The following is a 23,952-nucleotide window of genomic DNA, read 5'->3' on the forward strand; positions in this document are numbered from 1 at the left end:
AACCAGACAACAAAAAGTTCTTGTGAACTACAGCATAAATGGAGGCTTTGGGCAATCTGGGCCCATATTGGTTACCATATGGTTTTCCTTATTTGACAATGCTCTTCTATCAACAAGAGTCTAAATTCTACACAAGTAATATCAAACCTATTATCTCTGACGCATTATATATTCATGCATACAAATTTTATACTACTATGGGGAGGCAGCCCATAATGGCTAACTTAGCAAGGAAGAGGATTTTCAGCCCCCCCCCCCGAAAAAAACAAAAAAATAAACAAAACCCAGAAGAATTGTCCATAAATGAGAATACGGTGCAAATGCTGTATTGCACCGCTCTTCATATGTCCCTTGCGGTATATTTTCCAGCAACGTTTCTGGCTAGGCAAACGTGTGAATGGTCTAATCTAACGCCACTATGAGACCACGGAAGTTTGTTTTCCCTTTTGGAGATAGGGAGAGAGGAAGGCGCTTTTGACGGACCTGAAATGCCAAGCCATCTCACAGCTCCGGAAGAGCTCCAACAATTTATTCCCAGCTTATACTTGGCAGGACATTTGCCCAGGTGTTCAGTTACGCTGTTTATGGATATTCCTTCCACATGTTGCTGGGACGTGCAGCGCCTCAGCAATGCCTGGCAGGGGTCAGCTAGTAGTCTATATATTATCCTACTAACTTCTTGTTTTTTTGTTTTTTTTTTAAGTTTAGTATTTGACGTTCCAGTATGAATTATAATGGGAATGTGCCAATTCGGGGAGACTTGGTTGAAAGAGAAAGATGCGATGGAACACCAAATGAAAGAGTGGTGTAGAGCTGTTCCGTGAGATCTGTTCTTTCTGTTCTTACATAGCTAATCATCGTCGCTAATCTGCCATAAGGGGTCCTACGCTTTACTGCAAGAACTTCTGAAAATAAGAAGAATGTTACCATAAAGCTAACGCCGAATCAGCTTCACCTCTCGACAGGATCTTCCATGGAGAGTGGCGAACCGGCAAAACTACCCATGCACCTAGGTGCTTGTGTTGTGAGGGATGAAACAACAGTTGCAGAAATTACATGGGTTCTGAAAATGATTGAGTCTGACTACTCTGGGAAATCCGGCTGGCGGAATGGCAGAAGTATTTGGAAAAAAGTTCCGAGATACTGTGGTCAAAAACTTCCTTCGGGCGAACCCAGTTCGCTTATTTTTTAACTGAAGCTCTTGGACCCTATTTCCGTAAGATGACACTTGATGAAGTCTGCAGAAAGCAGTTGCGGAAAGAGTTAATTTTTCTGCATCCGTATGAAGTCTTAAAACCAGTTTCTGCTCAGAGTCTATTATATGTTGCCAGGAAGTCAACCATTGCGACGCAAAATGCCATGCTATTTGACGAATCAAACAGTTCGTGGTAACAGGTTTTAAATAAGGAGCCACTCGGCTCAATAGTAACCGAAACTCTTAAAAACAAAATTTCGATTTCAATAGACACATCAAAAGAATAAGCTTAATATGCTGATCTAGTTACTAATATGTTTAGTGTTACTCACCAAAAGCTACGAGCCTGAAAAGCGGTTGCTTGATTTTCAAAAATAAGCGGGAAAACATCCCGGAAAAGTAAAGGAATTTTAATGAAAACCACACCAGCAGATTCAATGTAGGCCTATCACAGAGCCCTACTTCAGAGGTTTCACGTTCCCGTCTGCATAAATGTGGAATTTTGTACTTTTTGACAGAAGAAAGATCACGAATGCATGTTTTTAATTTAATCTTCTCCACGGGTGATCGTATCGAATGAATGATCCTGCAATATCGGGAGAGTGGTCATTCGAGTCGAAATTAAAAGTTCCAGCGCTGTTTTAAGTGACCGAAAAATCGGACGGCAACTGGCCTCCCTCCCGCGCTCTTTTCCCTCCAAAGTAGTCTGATCAAAATTTTCAGATAGCCATTTTGTTCAACATAGTTGAAATGTCCAGTAAATATGCTTTCGAGGATAACATGATCCCCTATTTGTTACTGGGAAGTATACAGACATTTTTTGGTACATGGGGGGGGGGGTGAATTTTTTCTGGGGAGGTTTTTACGGCTAAAATTTTCTGCTGGGAGGGAAGTTTCTTGGGGCTGAATTTTCCAGTAGAAATTTTACATTGGAGGAATTTGTCAGAATTCCTGGACGAAATTCCTTTTTATTTGTCTTACTTTCTTTTTACCGACTTAATTTTACATGTGGAGAAGTCAAGGGTAATTGTCCGGGGGAAATTTTCATCTGAGTTGAAAATTTCTTGGAGATCTTTCTGTGGAGGGGGGTCTGCAGAAAAAAATTATCCACGGGGAAATTTTCCACGGGAGGAATTTTCCATGGGAGAACTTTCTGAGGGACCAACTTTTCGCTTCGAGCGTGAGGATTTTCAGGACAAATTTCTACGGAGTAGGGAGTTTCCAGCTTGATTTGAAAGAGTAAAAAATTCAAGTCTTTATCAAATCAAAATGTGTTAAGAAATATTTTTCAGGCGGAATATTCCGCAAGAAATTTTCTGGAGGGGAATTTTCAGCGAGAATAAAATTGTCCGGGAGGAATTCTCCTGAGGAGGGGGGTATTTTACGTGAGAGGAACTTTGCATGGAGGGATTTTTCTGGGGAGGAAATTTTTCATGGAGCCTGATTTCCTGGCATTGCTTACAAAAAACTGTCAGAAATTACATAAAAAAGGTTTTTCAACAGAATATAAGGAGCAACATTAAAACTTAAAAAGAACAGAAATTATTACGGATTTGAGAGATTTGCTCCCTTCTCAACAGCTAGCTCTTCGCGCTAAAGTATGACTATTTGTCCTAATCCCTTAAGAACGACTTCAGAAACACAAAGGCTATTTAATTCGAATAAGATGAAGTTTTTTTTTATGTAATAAAAAACTTTAGCGTGAAGAGCGAGGTATTTAGGAGGGTGCAGCGCCACTCATATTCTTGATAGTTTGTGGTTCTTTTTAAGTTTTAGTGTTGTTCCTTACTGTCAGTGGAAAAGACGTGTTTTTTTTATTTAATTTACTAATAAGATTTATTATTGGGAAATAGGGTGTTAACTGGGAAATAGGAAGAGCTAAGGGTGTTAACTTACAACTTTTGAAGCCACTATTACTACTACTGCGACTGCGAATACTTGTGACTGCGACTACTTGCCTCTCTGACTACCTGTACCTGGGACTGCGACTGCTACTTCGACCACTTTGACCTGCGATTACGATTAATTGCAATAGTGAATACCTGCGACTGCGACTGTTTGCAATTGTAACTGCTTGTGTCGGCAGCTAAGAATACTTGTAACTGTGAATATGACTACTTGTGACCGTCACTATTTGCGACTGTGACTGCTCACGACTGCTTATCACTGCGACTACTTCAGACTGCGATGAGAACTCCTTGGTATAGAGACTGTTTGCGACCGCAGATTCTTTTTTGTTTTTAGCTTTAGAGCTTTCCTTTATCCTCTGATTTCCTCTATTTTAAACTTTTAGCTCTATTTTTTTCCTGCTTTTTTTGCCAACATCTTGCCCCCTTCTTTCTGAGCCTCTATCTGGTTCAGTGTCTTTATATTTTGGTTTTTCTTAGTTATCATTTAGCTTCTAACACAAAAATGGTAATAGTTAATACGGTACAGCGGCTGCAGGATATCCTCTAGAGATGGGGATTGAAGTTCCAGTCGTTCTGTAGTAATTTATGTTATTCCTTAGAGGCTTCTTTCTGTTTCCCTTTTTTCTATTTTATGGTGTTGAGCTGTTTCTCTGCCTTTTCGCAGATTTCTGGTTCTTTGTTCTTTTCTTAGAGAATTTGACTTTCCTTTGGCCGGATATGCACTATAAGAATCGCTTGAAACCAATTTTTTGCTATCTTGACTTTCAAATGACATCTCATCTTCGTAATCAGCTTATGTGCCAATCTTTAGTTTCTTCTTTTTTGCCCTTTGAGGTCCTGAGATGGTAGGAAAACTTACCAAACCGCGTATATTTCTTTAGCCCATGACACTGTTTATAAATGACATAGAATTTTTTCCTGGCTGATTATATTGTGGGTAATAGGATCCCTCATGCTTTTGTAAGCCTATACGACCCATAGTAACCCAAAATTAATTGTTTTGAAATCAGATCGGGTCGAAAGTCGCTTTTTTTGCATGGAAAGCCCTGATGCGTCCTCTTTTTTTTCAATCCGCTGCTAGTAGGGCACTGGAATGTCAGAGAGTTGTCTATACTTTCATTCCTCTGGTTTGAACACCAAGGGAAATTGCTTTTTTTTTTTCGTAAGAAGCACTGATGTGTCCTAATTTGTTTTTACTCCGCTGCTAGTGGGGCACTGAAGCATCATAGAGAACTGTTTAATGGCTCAAGATTTGCGTTTATCTCAAGAAATGGCATTATACCTAGTAAAAATAAAGTGTTTGAACCTTTTCATGAGCAAGGTCATACGCCCTTGTGTATTCTTAAGTAATTGATTATCGTATTCCCTGAGATTGTCCGCATGAATTAAGGTGGATGTCATCTTACCTTCCCTCTGCAAATCCTTAAAATTATAATTTATAAAATTGTACTGTAAAGATGCAACCTACTCCGTTTTTTTTCTTTTTTAGGTTCACAACTGAAATTTTAGATAGTCTGTTTGGAGTTTTAAACAACATCATATCTGTTCCCGTGCATTGTGATGCGTCACCATTTGTATTGCCCCCCATTACTGAAAACGTTCTGACCCCTCTACAAGAAGGAATACTCTGCTGCATAGACTGCATACAGGTACTTTTTTTTATCTTTTTTAAAGCTTTTATTGCATTTTAATAAAAATTCGAATCATATGTGTGCTAATCGTAAGGGCACAGGTGCAACCTTTACAGAAAAGGCCATAAACAGGCTTTAGTGAAGGGAATAAGTGTCGAAAAGTAAGGGATACGGATCTTATATTTTCTCAACCTCTTTGGTTGAAAACCATAAAAAAAAAAATAATACCTGGTTTTAAATATAAAATCTTTAAATCTTTTCGATGCACAATCTTTGCTTGGAATATTTGCTGCCCTGAATTTCTCAATGAATTGAAGTAGTTATAAAACTGTTGTTTTTAGTTTTGGTAAGGACTTCCATATTGCTGGTGAAATTAGCTCAAGAGTAATCAAAATTATACCTGAATGGATGAAGAATAGCCTAAAACAAATAAAGATAAGAATGACCTCTGAATCAAAAAGGCCATAGGATAAATAGTTGAAATTACTAAAAAATACTTTAGTGTAAAGAGTGAGGTATTGTGGAGGAGACAAACCCATTAATACGTAATAATTTATGTTCATTTTAGGTTCTAATGCTGCTCCTTACTTGCACCTGAAAACGCTTTTTTTTATATTTATATTCTCATTGTTTTTTTTTTATAATGCAAGAAAACCCTGCTGCCTCTTCATGGAAATTTTCTCCCTTCATGATAAATTCCTCCATGGAAAAATCTTCCCACGTAACCCCCTCCCCCCGACCCCCCTTTAACGTGAAAAAGTCTCCCAGAAAACGTGTCTGTACGCGTCCCAATAAACATTACTATAGGTAAATAATGGTCGAAGTTTGTAATTTGCAGCTTCTCCCCTGGGGACTGTGGGGGATCAAGTCGCCCCGAAAGACATAATTATTAGGTTTTTCGATTATGCTAAACAAAATGGCAATATCTAAATTTTGATCCAGTGACTTTGGGAAAAAATGAGCGTAGGAGGGGGCCTAAGTGCCCTCCAATTTTTTTGGTCACTTAAAAATGGCATTAGAACATTTAGTTTCCGTTACAATGAGCCCTCTCGCGACATTCTAGGACCACTGGGTCGATACGGTCACCCCTGGGGAAAAAAAACAACAAACAAATAAACACGCATCTGTGGTCTGCCTTCTGGCAAAAAATACAAAATTCCATATTTTTGTAGATAGGAGCTTGAAACTTCTACAGTAGGGTTCTCTGATACGCTGAATCTGATGGTGCGATTTTCGTTAAGATTCTTTGACTTTTAGGGGATGTTTCCCCCTATTGACTGAAATGAGACAGATTTTCTCAGGCTCGTAACTTTTGATGGGTAAAACTAAACTTGATGAAACTTATATATTTAGAATCAGCGTAAAAATGCGAATTTTTTACGATTCCATTTTTCAGAGTTTCAGTTACTATTGAGCCGGGTCGCTTCTTACTACAGTCCGTTACCACGAACTGTTTGATAATTGTAAGGTTTATACGGGAATTGTCAAATTCCCAATTGTCAGATTTTTTTTTTTTTTTTTTTTTTTTTTTTTTTTTTTTTTTTTTTTTTTTTTTTTTTTTTTTTTTTTTTTTTTTTTATAGCAAATCTAACTTCTTGCACCCTATTGGTTCCAAATATGGAATGTTTTATAGAGGAAATTCATTCAGCATTTTGTACTTACCCCCGGTACCAGAAGTGGGTTTGAGCTCCCTGAAAGTCAATACCATGCTATTAATTTCACCTCTAAGGCTAATTAGTGTTCTCCCAATGATACGCTAATCGATGGTTAAGTTTTATTCTTTTTTTTTGTATATTGATGAAAAAACGAAAAAAAAGAAGACCACTCTGTATGAATTTCGCTAATATCGCTCTTGTTGGTTTTACCTCTAGGAATTTTCACAATGGGAAACAGTTAGCCAAGTATTATTTCCGGGTTTGAGTTATTTTAATGTCAAATCGATTGATCCGTAAGAAAGCAATAGTTGAAAATGGAGCTGAAACGTTGCTTTTTGTTATTAATTTTTACAAATCATGGGATGAAAACATTTATTTTCACTTTTTTTTGTTTTTGTGTCTACTTTTTGAGTAAGACTGCCACACATAGGGGTTTTTCCGAATATCTTGTAATTTCTTTCCAGAGTCAAAGCCTGGGGAAAAGTACATATATTAGACATCACCCTTAAAAAGTATATTGAATATGTATATAATTGCTATCTAATATCTTGGGAATTTTTCTTAAACCTATGCGTTTTTTTGCGGAGGGGGGGGGAGTAAATCTCTGTATAATCTCGAATTCAGCGAACGCCCTCTATTTCTTATAGAAGATTTTCTCAATTATATTTTAGTATGGATGCTACCGGTCACATTGCCTTTCAGCTCGATAACTTAACAAACGAAGTCAATTGTCTTTTTTTTGTGAAGTTAAGCTTTATTTTCGGAAATTTCCTTATTAATGCACAAAGATAAAGACAGTTGAGTGCTATAATATTGTTCAGGCTTAATTTTTTATCTTCATATGAAGGCAAGGGCAATTTAACATGGATACATGAGCTAGATCATAAGCCAACTACAGTCATAAATCCAATAAATAAATCATAAATACTCATCATAAACTATAAATCCAATAAAAAAAATACTAAGCGACTATTTCAATCTATTTCTCATACATGTATCTCACTTACAGGCCTTTACACCACTTTAGCTTTACTTTTTGTTCATTATCAATTAAGCATAATACAGGTGAGACCACTGGGGGGATCCAAGCTCTAATTTCCTTTACTCGTAATTATCTTTGTTTAATTCTAAGGGAATTGCGAATGTCACGAAATCCTTTTGTGGCATCATCTGTCATATAGATATAGGGGGATTCACGTCCGGCTCCTCTTCCGAACGGGTTTTCACGTTATTTCTTGTTTCCCTGAAGCATACAGAATTTGTCCTAAAGACATTTGAGTGCTATAATATTGTTCAGGCTTAATTTTTTTTCTTATGGCTTCTGTTCGTCTCCAATCTAGAGAATTGTCTTATTTTTTAAAACGATTTCAATCGGTTCTAACATTAGAAAGTTTTGGTCTCTGAAATTTGATTTTTAACCATTTTTTTATATTTCAATGTTATTTACGAAATTTTATTTTTTTGTATTAAATTTTGAAGGACTTTATTCATTTTTTAAGGATGCTGTTACTCAAGGAACAAGTGACAATCTACAGAGAAATCTACTACCTGCTATATTTAACGAGCTAATATATTTTGTCTCTTTCACTTGTAAAGTACCGACTTATGCGGATTTGGATGCCAGGCCACTACAGATGCAAAAGTCAAGCCAGGTAAAGTAGTAATTGCCTTTTACTCGTATGCCAGTCTTTCCCAATATTTAACTGACAAAAGTAATTCTCAAAGATTTCCTGAGTCTTATTTGATAATTCAATTATAAATATTTTTTAAACTAGTTCTTAGCTAACTGAAATGCTGTTGACAAGGTAAGGAGAAGCCCATTCTTTGATTAAAGAAAGAGAACAATAATTTTCTTCATTAGGTCACGTTTCGAAATGTTAATAAATAGTCAATTTAAAATTAAGTTTTCATGGTAGATGGAACATCTGCACTCTCATCTTATTTTATGTTACTGGCAAGTATCCATAACCTGTAGCCAATAACGTTTGGCTATACAACAGGTACCTGAGTCCAGTTTTTATCCCGAGTGTTTTTACAATCAGAGTCAATTGGTTTCCGATTTTTATTATTTGGTGCTTTGGGAAAGGGGGCGAAATGTTTTTCTCCGGTCCTCTCAAAAGAGTGTGCTGATTTTATTTTCTGATTTTACATTTTGTTTCCGTATTATTTGTGTTTGTTATATGTGTATTATTTATTGTGTTTGTGGTATGGCTATTGAATAATAATTTGCGTCTTGGTCTTGGCAATATTTCTTTGTGGTTGGTCCTGATTTTCTTAATTACGTGTCTCCTCATTTCCCGTGGTACATAGTAGCAAGGCAGCCCGAAACTATGAAATTGCCGATGGACGATCTAAGCTTTTCCTGTTTTTTTTTTTTTTTTTTTTTTTTTTTTTTTTTTTTTTTTTTTTTTTTTTTTTTTTTTTTTTTTTTTTTTTTTTTTTTTTTTTTAATTCAAACCCATAACTGCAATTATTGGCTTAAAAAAAACCCTTGGTGAAATAAGAATTATTGCTCATTTATGCAAAAATCTGAAAGAAATAATTATGCCATGTATCCATGGTGGTTTATCTGCTTTTTCTAGTCTTTTCTGAAATAAAATTTTCTTATTTTTATTAATTCAAGCCCATAAATGCAAATATTTGTTAAAAGAAAACCTTGGTAAAATAAAAATTATTGACGATTTGAGCAAAAATATAATATGATTAATTATGCCATAGCCTATATCCTTGGGGATTTCTTTCGGGTCTTCAGTTTGAACCTTTGTTGTTTAAGCTTGATTTATTCATATTAAAAATTTGGATGAATTAGGGAAATATTTAAATAGCCTACTCTAATCGATGTTGTTATTGTAAGTCCTTTGTAACTCTTCTTGTTTAGTTCTGCTATTTATTATAGAATAGACTGTTTATTTCAGCCATACATGCACCTAAAAGGCTTATGGGCTATGATGTTTAACGATTCTATTGCATCTTTCCCCTTTTGGGGCAAATATATGCTATTAAAAAAAAGAACGAAAATTATGATGAGGACAATTTACTGTAATTGTCAAATTTTTTTGCGATGGGTAAATTTTTGGCAATCTGTCATCCATCATCCAGAGAACTTGACCTAGCCATCTCAACATTTCTCTCATTAAAGCCCGAAGTGGGATTGAACACATTTTTCATACAGCTTATTGCTTGAGACACGGTCAGTCAGTCGAGCAACCATAACAATCCGTAGGCAATTTCTCTGGAAAACATCTACTTTCCACCTTCACCCATCACTAATCTTACTGAGCTAGTCTTCTTTACATAGATTTTCATACATAATCTTTTATCCTGAAAACCCTGCAAAACCTCTTAAAGTTCATTCATTTTGATATGAAGGAATTAGGAGAAGATAAATCAGTAAACTAAGTTTAGAATAACGGAGACCACAGGTAATGACAATAATATACTTACTTTGTTGAGGTTAAAGTTGTTGCAGTAAATAAATAGATCCTTCTAGGGGACCAGGTCTAGAGGGAGCCCTAAGGGTGGATACTGCCTCAATATATTTAAAATTTTAGCCATTTAAATCGGCTCTAATTAGTGCTAAAAAGTTGACAGATAGTCACTGTGCGTTTTGAAAAAATAAAAAAATTCTCATAGATATAACCTGTAGATTTTTTAATTTTAAAATTTGTATTTTTACAAAAGTAATTATAATATACAACTCTTCGTCTGCACAGGTTGACACAGTTCTTCTTCCTTGGGGATATTAGAGGATTTTTTTAGTGGTGGGTGGGGCTTGAAGGGGAAGTAGAAAGTATTCTTACTTGTACTTGGTTGTATTTTCGCCTCACCGGGCAGAAAACAAATCTGAGATTTATTAGTGGGAAGTTACTTAACCGTAAGGTCCCCAAACATTTTTTCTTTTTTTTTTCGAGATTAACCTTTTAACCAGTATCGGAGGGAAATTTATCTTTATATTCAAGTTTTGCTTGTATCAAACCGTACGTGGTAACGATCTTGTAAGGAGCGATCTATAAAATTAATAACTTGCAATGTTACCCATCCAAAGTTAAAAGTCTGAGAAAATGTTCCCAATTTTGAGAAAGGGGGAGGGGAAACATCGCTAAAACATCAAGTGATCTTAATAAAAATTGAATTAAGATCTTAATTTAATCACAATAAGTGATCTTAATAGTGGTGATTAATAAAAATTTGACACACCTTCAAATTCAACACACCAGAAAACCATTCTGCAGAGGTTTGAATCTCCTTTATACAAAATTATGGAATTTTTATTTTTGCCAGAAAAAGATCACGAATTCACTTTTTTTTTCTGGTTTGATTTTATTGAACCATTGTTCTTGGCTCATTTGACCAGAAATCGAAACTTCTAGTGCCACTTTAAGTCACCAAAATATTGGAGGGTAGCTAGCCCCCTCCCACGCCCCTTTTTCCCCCAAAGTCGCCCGACCAAATTTTGAGGTAGCCATTTGATTTTTCATAGTCGAAATATCTAATAACAATGTCTTTGAGGATGACTTGACCCCGAGGAATGGGCTAAAAGCTATGAACTTCGTCCTTTGTTTAAATATAGTATTGGTTATTGGGAAGTATAGAGATTTTTTCGGGGGGGGGGGCGTAGGAGGATATTTCCATGAAGAAACTTTTCCTATGGGAAGGGAATTTCCCATGGAGGGAGAGCCGGATTTCCTACCATTATTTAAAACCGATCAGAAATTAAATAAAAAAAAAAACAAGTTATTTTCAACTGAAAGTAAGGATTAACGTTCAAACTTAAAACGGATAGAAATTATTACACATATCAGGGGGTGGCCCCCTCCTCAATACTGCATTCTTTACGCAATAGTTGTTCTTATTAAGTTTTTTATATTTAAGCTTATTATTCTAATTAATTGGCTCTTGTGTTTGAAGAGTTATTTTCAATTTTAAGTCATTTCAAGAGTCATTTAGAACAAGAAGACAAACCTTAGTGGAAAGAGCGAGGTATTGAGGAGGGTGAACCCCCCCCCCCTCATATTCGTAATAATTTATGGTTGTTTTCAGTTTTAATGTTGCTCCTTACTTTCAGTTGAAACTATTTTTTTATGTGATTCAGAATGAATTCCGGACAGGTTCTGTTGAAAACAACTTCACTGCTTAATTTGTTGCCGTCGGTAATAGACTGTAAAGGACTAGACGAATAGTTTGATAGACTTAAAAAATCAGTTTCTGTTCCAGGGATCTGACTGGGTTCAACCCAATTTTGTGCCATTTGGAGAAAAGGCCCTAAGTATGATTGTTGCTCTGTATAGAAAGACAGCTAACGAGCGAATGGTTATAGAGGAAAACGTCTTGACTGAAATAATAAAGGTAAGTCAATAGGAGAGACCAGTATTGAGAGTAACTTCTATTTAAAATACAATAGAATGTATATATATATATATATATATATATATATATATATATATATATATATATATATATATATATATATTCTTTAGTTAAAATAGATGGTAGAAGGTGCAAGTATGTGAAAATAAAGCATATGTCCGGATACCAATGAAAGTTGTTGGGGCTTTATGGAACCGTAGCACACCGTTAAAAACGAGAACATTTACAGTTTTTACTAAATGTCCTTGAATTTTCATTAAAAATGTATTTTTCAAATATTTTTCGGAATTATTGCCCCCCCCTCCAAATATTCTTGGGCTCCCCGAAAAATAACATGATTTCGTGTCTGAATGTAGCTAATAAAATACTCCTGAGTAACGTGGTTATCGAGTAAAATCATTATTATAGTTTAATTAATACTCATAATAATTGATCAATGTAAAACTACGACAAGTAAAAATAATATATATATATATATATATATATATATATATATATATTATATATATATATATATATATATATATATGTATATATATATATATATATACATATATATGTATATGTATATATATATATTTATATATATATATATATATATATATATATATATATATATATATATATATATATGTATATATTATATTTATACATTACTTTACATATCCTTGCTGTGGGACCACACGTGGACGCCTTGCCCAGAATCTAGAAGACTGTATGGTTGACTCCCATTTGTTGTGATCTTGTGCTAGCTCTTCAGCAAACCAGCAGCTTTCGCTTTTTCCACCAAACCTTTGAAATCGTCCTATGGTATTGAGGTCGTATGGACAGTTGCCCACCAATTCTTCAATCGACCTCCAGGACGTCTTTGCAAATCTGGTAAAGGAGCAGGTAAAAGCACTTGCTTAATGACGCGGTCAATGGGTCTTATTAGGACGTGGCCAAGCCATCGCAGTCTTCTATGTTTGACAATCGTGACTGTGGGCTCGATGTTACAGCAACGGTGACGAACATAAACATTTGAGATTATGTCGGAATGTTGAATCTTCATAAGTTTTCATATACAGAGATGGTTAAAGACTTCCATACTATGGAGATGAAGCCCCTTCATTGGCAATTAGTGGTAACTTTTAAGGGTTTTTGACCTGTAGCAGTTGTTCTTATTTTCAAGACAAGATTGAAAATAATAAATATATATTTATCTTAAGTTGTGGACGTATTGACAGGCAGTTTTCTGCCTTATCGTCTGGAATAGGCTAATATTCAACTTCCTGTCTTTTTTGGCGAGTCGTCAGTAAGGCCGAATTAGTATTATTTTTCTGTAAAATATACCACTAAAGCCAAGGATAAAGTTACAATTTGGTACCGTGGAGGATCTCAAGATATAAGTGAAAAATAGTATTTATTCCAATAAGAGACAGCTTAGTAGCGCTGCCTAAGGAAAGAGTCTTCTATTTATTATTTGTTTATTTGTTTTTGTTCTCGTCCACATCGTATCAAAGTGATAACTTTTGGAACTCAGGGGGGGGGGCATACTAGATTGGAAATTGAAATTTATAATATTCTTCTAAGTGCTGGTAACGATTGGTGGGCGGCCAGACCCCTCCCGTGGTCATTTATGCTGCTATCTGTCTTGCAAATGTTAGCCAATTTGCTGTAACCCCTCAAGACATATGACCAAAATTTAGAGACATACATTTTGTTCAAAATTGTCGATAGGATCAGTAAATTCGCACGCGGAGATAACGCTATAGGTTGCAAATTTTATTATTTGCCAATTGTTTACGGATGGGCTATAAAGTGAGAAAGGGGAAACAGGTTTTCTTCCATGTCCATTTTCGTGGTTAAGATCAAGAACTTAGGAAAATCTGCAATCTATACCAAAATCAATCTCATCTTCGTCAATTCTGTCCTTAATTTCGGAAGTTTTGAAACCTCCGAAATTCAGAGAACCTTCGGAGGTAAAATTCAGAAATCTGGAATTCGATAACAAAAGAATTATGTGTAAGATGTGTCTTTGGCCACTTGAGTGTGACCTTCTAGAAAAGCCTTCTAAATGTCAGGGATGTTAGGTTAGTCTATTTAATTAAATCAAAGTTCAGAAAGTTTCTTCCTATTCGAAACGCAGAATCAGAACGGGTTGTTCGTCATGGCTCAGTTTTTGTATCTCTTGGTTGTTTCTTTCTTTTTGTGTCATGTTAAGGTTGAATAACATCGACAAAAGAGGATTAAATCTATAAGCTAGGCAAAATAAGTTCATTTCAGTCGCTGTTATAAGCTCACCTCGATCATTAACAGCAAAAAATGAATAGGGTAATGGTTTCTATACCAAGCGAGAGATCTAATTTGTGACTTGCCTCATTTAGTAGATGGAAATATAGCTAGTATCAGAAAAAATTGTATAATTAGAAAGATTCAAAAATAAAGTACTGAAACAATTCGTTATGAAATGATGATATATTGTCAATATTTAACAAAAAAATAATTTAGTTCAAGCATTGACTAAATGCCATCCGAAACGTGTGCTAATGATATATCTCTGTTAGTATCAAATTGTTCCGCCGGACATGCCTTCGGTAAATGCTACTTGAAGGAAAATCACCATAAATCACTTTCGTAAATTACAAGAAAATGCCAGTTTGGTGGTGATTTGTCAATGACGGCATCTCTGTTTGTGTGCAAGTAATAACTTCTATTTTAGTTTTTTTTTTGTTATGGTTAATTGTGATATACCGTTTATTTCTAGGGTATCCGGGTTCCTTTGCGATTAAAGCAGTCTCACCCTTCACATTCATCGTGGCGGATAGCATCAGAAGCACTCTTACTTATACTGAAAATAGGCCTCGAGTGTATACAGCGTAATAACAGTAACGATGATTCCTTTTGGGTAGAACTACCCATAACCTTAGAACAATTTTTGTTTCCTGATACGTAAGCTTTTACTTTTTTTGGCTCAATCTCCGTGTTTACTTATTTGTTTGATGATAGACAAATTTGTGATTCTCAAAAGAATTGAAAAATTTGTGACCGTTGCCAGTTTTTTCTATTGAATTTTTTTTTTATTCAAGCTATTTACCACGGCATACACTGTCAAAAAGGGACCAAATCCAACGAATCAATATTTTTCAACCTATTTATCCCGGTGAAATTTTTTAGAATAGATAACTTGTGGCAAGAGATGGTATTTCTTTTAATTATTTTATTGCAACTCATTCTTCTTGGGAGGAGGTCCCCTAAGAAACTTTGTGGAGCCCTGGGGCTTTGATGAGTGCAAGTTGGGAAACCGAGCTGTAGACAACTGAAAACTAGAATCATTGAAGAGTTTTCTTTTATTGTTTTAAGACTAAAAAACAAACTGGGGCTGAAACTCATCTGTGTATTTGTAAGTCTGATATGCGGCAAATCCTTTTAAATCTATTTCTCTCAAGCTCTTAGAAAACGCTAAATTAAATGTTCAATCTAAACTATTTGTTTGATTTTTAGTAAATGAAAAAGGACACTCTAGACTTTTGAAGGGTTTGAAGGGAAATAATACATCCCATGTTTCTATTCTTCACTTTCTATTCTGTTTCTATTCTTTTCTTTTCAATTCTGTTATCTAATTTCTATTCAATTCTTCTTTCCAATGCTATCAGCAAAATAAGATAGGGATTACTTTGGCATTCTACCAAGATGCAGATACGATCCCCAAATTTGAAGCTAAGCCGATGTATTCCATTACATTTCTATTATTTTTTCTACTCTCCTATTCGGTAATTTATTTTCAAGCTCCGCATCATTGTTCACATAATTTCTATTCGTTTAGGTATTGTTTTTTGATTGGTTGGTAAATCAATATACAAAATCGATACGAATAAGCATAATAGATGAGCAGATACAAGTATTTAAAACCTTTCTAATTAAGAGCTTTTAAACCCTTTATAATAAAATTGGCTATTGCCACTATCTAGAAAACGTCGATTTAAGGATCCTCAGTAGCTCCCCATTCCCCAGATATCCATCACTTCCAAGGATCCTTATATCCCCATCATTTCCAGCATTAAAAAAGTCTCCCCATCCATCCCTCAAAATACCGTATAGTGGGCAAATTCTAGTCTGTTTGGATATTTAGTCTGTAAAAATGAACCGTTATTAAAGATTGCTTATCCAGTGGAGCTGACAATTTATATTTTTGTTATGGCAGAAATATAATGACAATATGACATGTAATGATAGTAATGTTAATATGACAGTAATGATAGCTGACAGCATATAGATATTAGCTATTTAATTCTATGCCTAATTTCTAGGCCAATTCATGACACTGAAAATTTCAAATAAAAATATATTAAATACTCTTTCCAGTTTCAGCATTATTGGCAATAGGAACTCTTTAGATTTTTTTTTTTTTTGGGGGGGGGGTAAACAAATTCTAGTTGTTTACCTTTGACAGAAATCAACATCGCAACCGTGTCACTTTATTTTAGATTTTTACTGTTTTCCTGTTTTATTAAATCGGGCAGGTACGAAAGTCGGTTTAATAATTTAGTTTGAGATCTTGCCACCGTACCATATATATTTTATAGGTTCAATAGTTTAAACATAATTTTATCATTGAGCATCAGCTATTAAGAGGGAGGTCGATGGATCTTCTTTTTTTTTTTGGGGGGGGGGGAAGAGTTGCACCTCATTATCATTGTAATGAAAAGTGAACTTAACTGAAAAGAACAGTGTTGGATAGGGTCAAATCTACCGTTAAATACAGGAAAATACTGTTTAATTTATTAGTAAATACATCGAATGTATGCCTCTTCTCAAAGCATTGTTATAACTATGTTAAAGTTCATTGTATGTAGTGGGAGATGGAAAGATATTGGGAGTTGTCTAAAACAAGTAAAAGAGATAAAATAATTAAATCAAGAACATGCTTATTCGAATGAATAATGACAAGCCTCCTCACCCCATCAATCTTCCCTCAATGAATTCCATAACACAAGAGCAATATTACTTTTGAGTCGTCCTAGCCGAGTGTTTGACAGGACTTGAAATCCTTTGTCTTTGAAGACTCTAATGAATGTGAAGAAGAGATTCTAATTTTGGTGTTTTTCGTTATTTGGTTTCGAACGGGGATCAGTGGCATGACTGTAAGCTCAACCAGTGTTGACCCAGCTTTAAATGGGTACCTGGAGAAATCTGGGGATGGTAAACAGCAGGGATATAGGAAAGCACTGGATGGCTAGCCCGAACCCCCCGTTACTCTTCTTGGCTGAAAGATCATGAAACGGAGATCAGCTCCACCGGTAGGGACTGTAAAGTCCAATGCTGCGTTCTTTACCTTGTACCTTTAATGTGACTAAAGGATAGTATCTCTTGAAAATACTAGATTATTTCTTTTCTTAAGTTACAATATTGCTCTTTATTTTCATTAAAAAAAAACTTATTTTTGTATTTTGATATTTAATTATGAGAAGGTAATGCCAAGAGATGATCCTGCTGAGTCAGAAATTTAGTGATAAACGGCAAATATTGTTTGACGATTGTATGGACTCCCATATAGATTGGACGAGTAGGAAATTTTTCTGGGTTATCTCTACATAGAGGTACTATTTCTTGAGGAAAAAAGCCTGTACAAAAGGGTTAAGAAATCCAGATTTCAGATATTAAAGTGGGATAAGTAACTGTTAATTGTGTTCCTTTTTTGTTTATGGTGATTTGTTTTTTTGTTTTTGTTTGTTTGTTTTTTTTTTTCGTTCTTTTTAAGTGACAATCTGTTTTAATAGCACTGACTGTGGTGTAGTCGAGCCAAACGCTGATGATTCTGCTGACTGCAAAATTATATTGTTGCTCAAGGAAGAAATACTGAAGAATCCTACAAGTTTTCCCCCTCACTTCTTATTATCACTAACGAAATTGCTTAACCGAGGATCTGTCCAATCGTTAGCCTTTGGTAAGTTTTCTTTAAATACAAACGTAGATCCAATCTTTTGAAACATATTTTAATTCAATACCGATACTGGGATAATATTGATGTTGAAAAATATATCGATAAAACCTTATAAACCTGTAGATCGATTGAAACACAGGGCCTTCTTTGATTAAAACTTAATAATGCAAACGAGTCCATGTTCTTTTTTCATATCTTGAAAGTCTAATATGCAATATTTACAGAAATTTTCTTTTATTAATTTTTTTCTATTTTTCAGTCCAATGGTATGATGATTCTAGTGGTCCTTTGAGTGAGGGAGGAAATCTGGTTTTGAATCTTTTAGATTTGTTTTTATATCTTAATTCGTAAACACGATTCTTTCAAAATGAATAAAATAGCTTCTTTTTGTAATACATCTATTTAGGCTAATGTAAGCAATGAGGACAATTGACCTAATTTATGAAATTAGTTAAAAAATATGTAAAATTACAAATTTCTTATTTAGTGCCACATTGTGCAATTTTTTCCGATCGGAGATAAATGACAAACTAAAAAGAAAGTAATTTTTGCGCTTTCCTAAAAGGGTTACTTAAGCTTTCCTATTAGGGTTAAAAGGGGTTATTTAGGCTTTCGAAATTGGGGCTGTTAGGGTTATTTAGGCTTTCCCAATAGGGGTCATTAGGCCTCCCTAGTAGGGAAAGCCTAATTGGCCTTTCGTAAATGGCTGTAAGGTGTTACTGACTGTAAAGCGTTAACAAGGAGAAATATTAAAAGAAAAAAAATTGATTTTAATTTTTAATTCAATTACTTTTGAGTTTCTACGAATCTAATCTGTAAGTTTCTGTATTTTGTTTATAAGCTCTTTCCTGGGTCACAAAACAGTAAAGACTGGATGAACTTGTTGTTAGGGTTATTTAGGCTTTCCCAATAGGGGTCATTAGGCCTCCCTAGTAGGGAAAGCCTAGTTGGCCTTTCGTAAATGGCTGTAAGGTGTTACTGACTGTAAAGTGTTAACAAGGAGAAATATTAAAAGAAAAAAAAATTGATTTTAATTTTTAATTCAATTACTTTTGAGTTTCTACGAATCTAATCTGTAAGTTTCTGTATTTTGTTTATAAGCTCTTTCCTGGGTAACAAAACAGTTAAGACTGGATGAACTTGTAGAATTTAGGATAGTTTAAAAAGAGGTCCTTACAATTGTACCAATTTTGCCATTTGAAAGAACTAGTTTTGTTTGCTAAATATAAATCAATTATAAAGAATAAAACAAGAGTAAAGATTAAAATAAATTTCAGGTAAAGTAATAAATACCAAGAGTAAAGAATAAAATGAATATTAAGTAGAGTAAATAACAATAAATATAAAGACTAAGAGTAAAATGAATACAGAGTAAAGTAAATACCAATAAATACCAAGAGTATAGAATAAAATAAATACCGAGTGCAGTAAACGCCAATAGTAAAGAATAAAATAGGATTAAAGGATAAATAAAGATCGAGTAAAGGAAATTCAAATAAATGCCCATAGTAAAGAACAAAATAAAAATAGAATTCTAAAGTTTAGGCTTTTATACTTGGCTTGATGCTGGGTTTCTGTTTTCTCTCAAAATAGCATTTTCAAACTTTTGGCAAAAATAGCATTTGTTCTTTTTCATTGTTGGAACGGAAGAAACTGATGAAAATGCCGAAATTGTTGAAATGAGTTTTTTTGTCCTTTTCCCGTCTTTTAAGCTTTGTAATCCTTTCTCTGTTAGGAAAAGAGATCAGACACTTATTACTACACTAATTTTACCAATTAAACAAATTAAGTAAATTATTCTCATTGTTGTAGTAAAAAAATGGCATTGAAAGTTTTTGTTGACATTAGCGTCAGTTTCGACTCTTGTCAGTTACCAACAGTTTTTGATCAAGTTTTGTGTTGGTGCTATGATTTGGGAGAGGATTGGTTGAGATGAGGCTGGTTGTTCCTTTTCTCGAAAAGGAGCTTGATTTTCTTTTCCTATATGTTTTCTATTCTCTTCTTCAAAAAAGAACATTGGAAAAAGAAATATATAAAAACCAAAAGACACAATTTCTGGACATTACTTTTGTCTCGAGGATAAAACCAATTATGATCGACTGCTTAAATGTGCAGCTGAAAAAAAAAGTTCAGTCCTTATGTATACTTTTACTACTGTTATAGATGGCAAGGGTTTCCACTAGTTCAAGAAAAAAATACATGTCAAGTGTAAGAAAAAAACCCATTGCTTGTCCATGGCAAGTGTATTTTCAAAGGGAAACCAAATATGCCCCTCGCGACGTTTTGCATCGCTTGCGATGCCACCTTTCAGCAAATATATCCTCGTTATGTAAAACACTCATATAATCAAAACGCTTATTTTTTTTTCTCTTGAATGATCCAAGATTATGTGTCCTCTGAGTTGCCAGATATGCGGAATCTCTCAACACGTCTGGCGTCGCCCTCGTTGTGAACTGAGATTCGATCAGGAAACTTCTTTTTGAAAAGAGAAACACATTTATTATTTCGACACCGCATCTCTGTGGACCAAGGGTAACCACTGGTCCATTAAAACGGTTCTACCCTACCTTTTCACTGCTGATTGACTATGGCATATCGCATGCCAAAGGCGTTTTTTTTTTTACTTTTAGGTGCTGCACGAAGTATATCTCTAAGTTTCTTATAAGCCATTCGTTCCTTTTTTTTGTTAATCTCCCGATTTTGCTACGTGATGAACTGAGTTTCCGAGCTCATTTTAACTTCGTCCTTTGTTGTTTAGCTTTTTCTCGTTAGATAAATATAGGAAAATCGCTCGGTATTCTTCGAAGTACAATAAACTATTTTTACAATAGGTTTAGCATAGAGATTTTGAGCTAAACTACAGAAAAAAAGATCTAAGCTGTATGTTGACAACTTCAAATACATCCTAAATATTGACAGATCCATGAAGCACTTGGGTAAATGTGTACTGAAAGCTTTTTCTTAATCTCTTAAGATGTCTTCCATTTTCTCAGTGTCTCTTCTGTAAGGAACCCAGAGGACGATATTGAACCAGTATGGTTCTCCTATTCAGAAGATTTCTGATTTTACTTATCAGGGGCAATAGCAGGGACACATTTCTTGTTATTGTTTTTTGGCATAGTTGAAAAAAATTGCATGCTGATATTGAAACCTTTAAGTTTCGAACTTTCCGCTTTCCTTCATTGCACTGGCGAAGGCATCTGTGATTCTATGTGAACCCATTTTGGCCCACACAAGAATATTTTTTGCTGTTTCAAAATGAAAGCCATTTTATCTTGTATGAAATAAGTTGGAAAAATCCATTACTTCACGTACAATCTATGTCTCTTAAAGTAAATCAATGGCATTTCCAATATTCATAATAGAGGTCGAAAAATCCATGTAAGCATGGATAAACCAACGGTGTTGGTAACCAAGTAGATGGCGCAGCTCACATATTCCTATAATAATTTTAATAATTAATCTTTTTCTGGTTCATTGGTGCTCCTTAATTCCTGTTAGTCCCACTTTCGGTCTTCATAATCTTCGGTTGAATAACTTTTATCATTGCTTCGTGAGACTAACTTTTTGTCTAAAATCAGGGACACCAAAATTGGTTAGCCCCCCCCCCCTCCAAATATAGCCCCTACTTTTACCAAACCTTTCTTTTTCTGAAAAGTGGGTACTTTGAAACTTGTTTGAACGGAATCATGCAAGTATTTTTAATAATTTGTATTTTTATTACAAATTATTTTTTTAGCATTTAAAGAGTATTTCAAGGTGTTTCATTCTTTGCATTTCTAATATAATTATTTTTAATTTTTGGTGACTAGATCACCAAAGAAGACCCAGATAAGTGTTGGTTCTTGCTTAAATCAAAATCATGCAAGGATTTTCAATCGGTAGTATAGGAAAACTGAAGGTGGCTAGAGGCTCCTCCAAAGCCCAATGTGCTTTTTAGCACTTGGTTGCCTTGGGGAAATCACTTGGGGATATACAAGAATTAAAATATATCGAAAACAAATGATATGTGTTATGATTTCAAGCAAATTAAAGTAGTATTAGTTTGTACGCGCGGAGTTTTAAAGTAATAATATTGACTAGGTGAATGAAAGTAGAGAGTAAATATAATTTTAATTAAAAACACGTTTTGAGACCATTTTGGTCTCAGTAAGATCATTTTGGGATATGCTATTTTAAAATTCTGAGTTTTTGATTTTGTTTAACCGGTGGTAAAAGAGCAGAACCTAGTTGTTCTTCACGTTAATCAAAGAACCGCAGCACGTTAATCAGAACCGCAACACTTCACGTTAATCAAGCAGTGTTAATCTGATTTTAATTTATCTTTTAGATTGTGGGAATAGCGTCAGAATTCGTGAAGGTTTTGCTAAAATATGTTTCGAAACACTTCTTCAACTTTCCCTCAGTGGTTTGGCCGACTTTAATTTCTCAAATGGTGACAGCGAGAGTCAACAAAACCATCCCAACGGCGAAGCTACCAACGGTGAAGATGAAACAGTAGCTAATCGACTTGCAGTAACCGCACTTTTACACCGATTCCAGGACGTGCTTAAACGTTATGTGCATGATGTTAGGCTGGGTGGAACGTGCCCACTTCCAACACACAGGGTTGTTGAAGCTACTTTTGTGTTGCAAGCTGTTTCTACGCTTGGACGATCCTTACAGGATGCAGAGCTTGACAAAGGTGACAACTCTCATCTAAAATACAATTGAAGAGGTTTCTGAATAGCATTTCATCTTGTTTCTCAGACTTAATTCTTTTCAATGATGACGCTGATTAGAAAATTATATAAAATCTACCATTTAATCTTTGGGCTCGGAGTTTATTTTATATTATCAGAAAATAATATAAAATCTACTAATTTAACCTATTGGACTCGGATGTTATTTTATATAAATATATAATAATATAAAATCTACCATTAAACCTTTTGGGCTCGGAGTTTATTTTATATTATTATAAAATAATTTATAATCTATCATTTAACCTTTTGGGCTCGGAGGTTATTTTATATTATCGTAAAATAATATAAAACCTACCATTTAATCTTTTGAGCTCGAAGATTAGGAGTTTAACTGTCATTTTGTAAATAAATTGTTCAAATCTGTATCATATTTGATTGTTTGCAAGAAAATATAGACTATTAGGCTTGAAATAGGAAGCTTTGCTTTTTCAATAAACCCAAATCACTATAATAATCAAGATATAAAAGAAAAACTAACGAAAATAAACTGAACTTTCAATCGATAATTATTCAATAGATAGATAATAATTACATAGATAGATAAGAAATTATTTAAATAGATGGATAATTCAATAGATAATTGTTAATCTCAGCCACTCAAGATTTTATTTCACAATTCTCTTTTTTTATGATTAACAAAAAAAATTATTAAAATGTATTTGGTTGTTATTAAAGGGCAAATGGAACAATAACCTTTTGAAGATTTACGAATGAGGGAGGGGAGTAGCCAAAATTCTGCTTGTTCTAATTCCTTTTCGTTTTAAGTTTGACTTTAGTATTCTTTTTAATTTATACTCATTTTAGGATTTATATCTATATCAGGGTTTGTTATCTTTATGTTGGAAGTTATTTCTGTTTTAAGTTATATATTTTAATTTTGTGCGTTTTGGGTTTCATTTATTCTTGGAGTAGGTTATTCCTCGCGTGTTTCTGTAATTTCAAAAGAAAGATAATTCAAAGAAAATTTCCCCTTGTAAAATTCACTCCTCCACCCGAAAAAATTCTCCTAGACGGAAAAGCTAAAGAAAAATCCCCTCAGTTCAGCATTTCCCTTCATTGGAGAATCGAGTCCATAAATCTAAATACAAGATATTGCTTAATCACATATTGCTAATATTGCTAAATAAAAAATATTGCTTATACTTAATCGGTAAACACAAGTTTTTTTTTCATGCGCCATGCTCTCCACATCACGGACTAAATAAAGTTGTCCTCTACCCTAAATTTAAATGTATTATTTATTTTCGTTATATATTTTGATTATAAGTTTCACGTGGGTTATATAATTATTTTGGTTTATTTTGGTTATATATTTAATTTGGTTACACATACAGAGTCAGAAAAACATGTGCAAAAAAATTAATTTTAATACGAAAATCCCCATTGTGAATCCATCCCCACCCGCCGGATAATTTTCCTACAGGTAAAATAATGATCAGATATTTATATTTTAAAAGATTTTTAAAGTTATATTGAATACCATACTAACGAAACTGTTGAAACCAAGTTCAGGGAATTTAATGAAA

General features: G+C 34.3%; 1 protein-coding gene across 2 annotated transcripts in view; it reads left to right on the forward strand.

Annotated features, from left to right (window-relative positions):
• Positions 1 to 23,952, forward strand: part of LOC136026470 (protein MON2 homolog) — a 483,967-nt gene that overhangs the window by 453,197 nt on the left and 6,818 nt on the right. Inside the window, exons 6-11 of one of the 2 annotated variants that reach the window (XM_065703078.1) lie at positions 4,595 to 4,754; positions 7,891 to 8,043; positions 11,606 to 11,737; positions 14,505 to 14,689; positions 17,518 to 17,684; positions 22,012 to 22,365. In XM_065703078.1, the coding sequence (XP_065559150.1) occupies positions 4,595 to 4,754; positions 7,891 to 8,043; positions 11,606 to 11,737; positions 14,505 to 14,689; positions 17,518 to 17,684; positions 22,012 to 22,365 (1,151 nt within the window). The remainder of the gene's footprint in view (positions 1 to 4,594; positions 4,755 to 7,890; positions 8,044 to 11,605; positions 11,738 to 14,504; positions 14,690 to 17,517; positions 17,685 to 22,011; positions 22,366 to 23,952) is intronic. The other variant, XM_065703080.1, reaches the window with a different exon arrangement.

Source organism: Artemia franciscana, chromosome 4, assembly GCF_032884065.1.
Source record: "Artemia franciscana chromosome 4, ASM3288406v1, whole genome shotgun sequence".
Lineage (NCBI taxonomy): Eukaryota > Metazoa > Arthropoda > Branchiopoda > Anostraca > Artemiidae > Artemia > Artemia franciscana.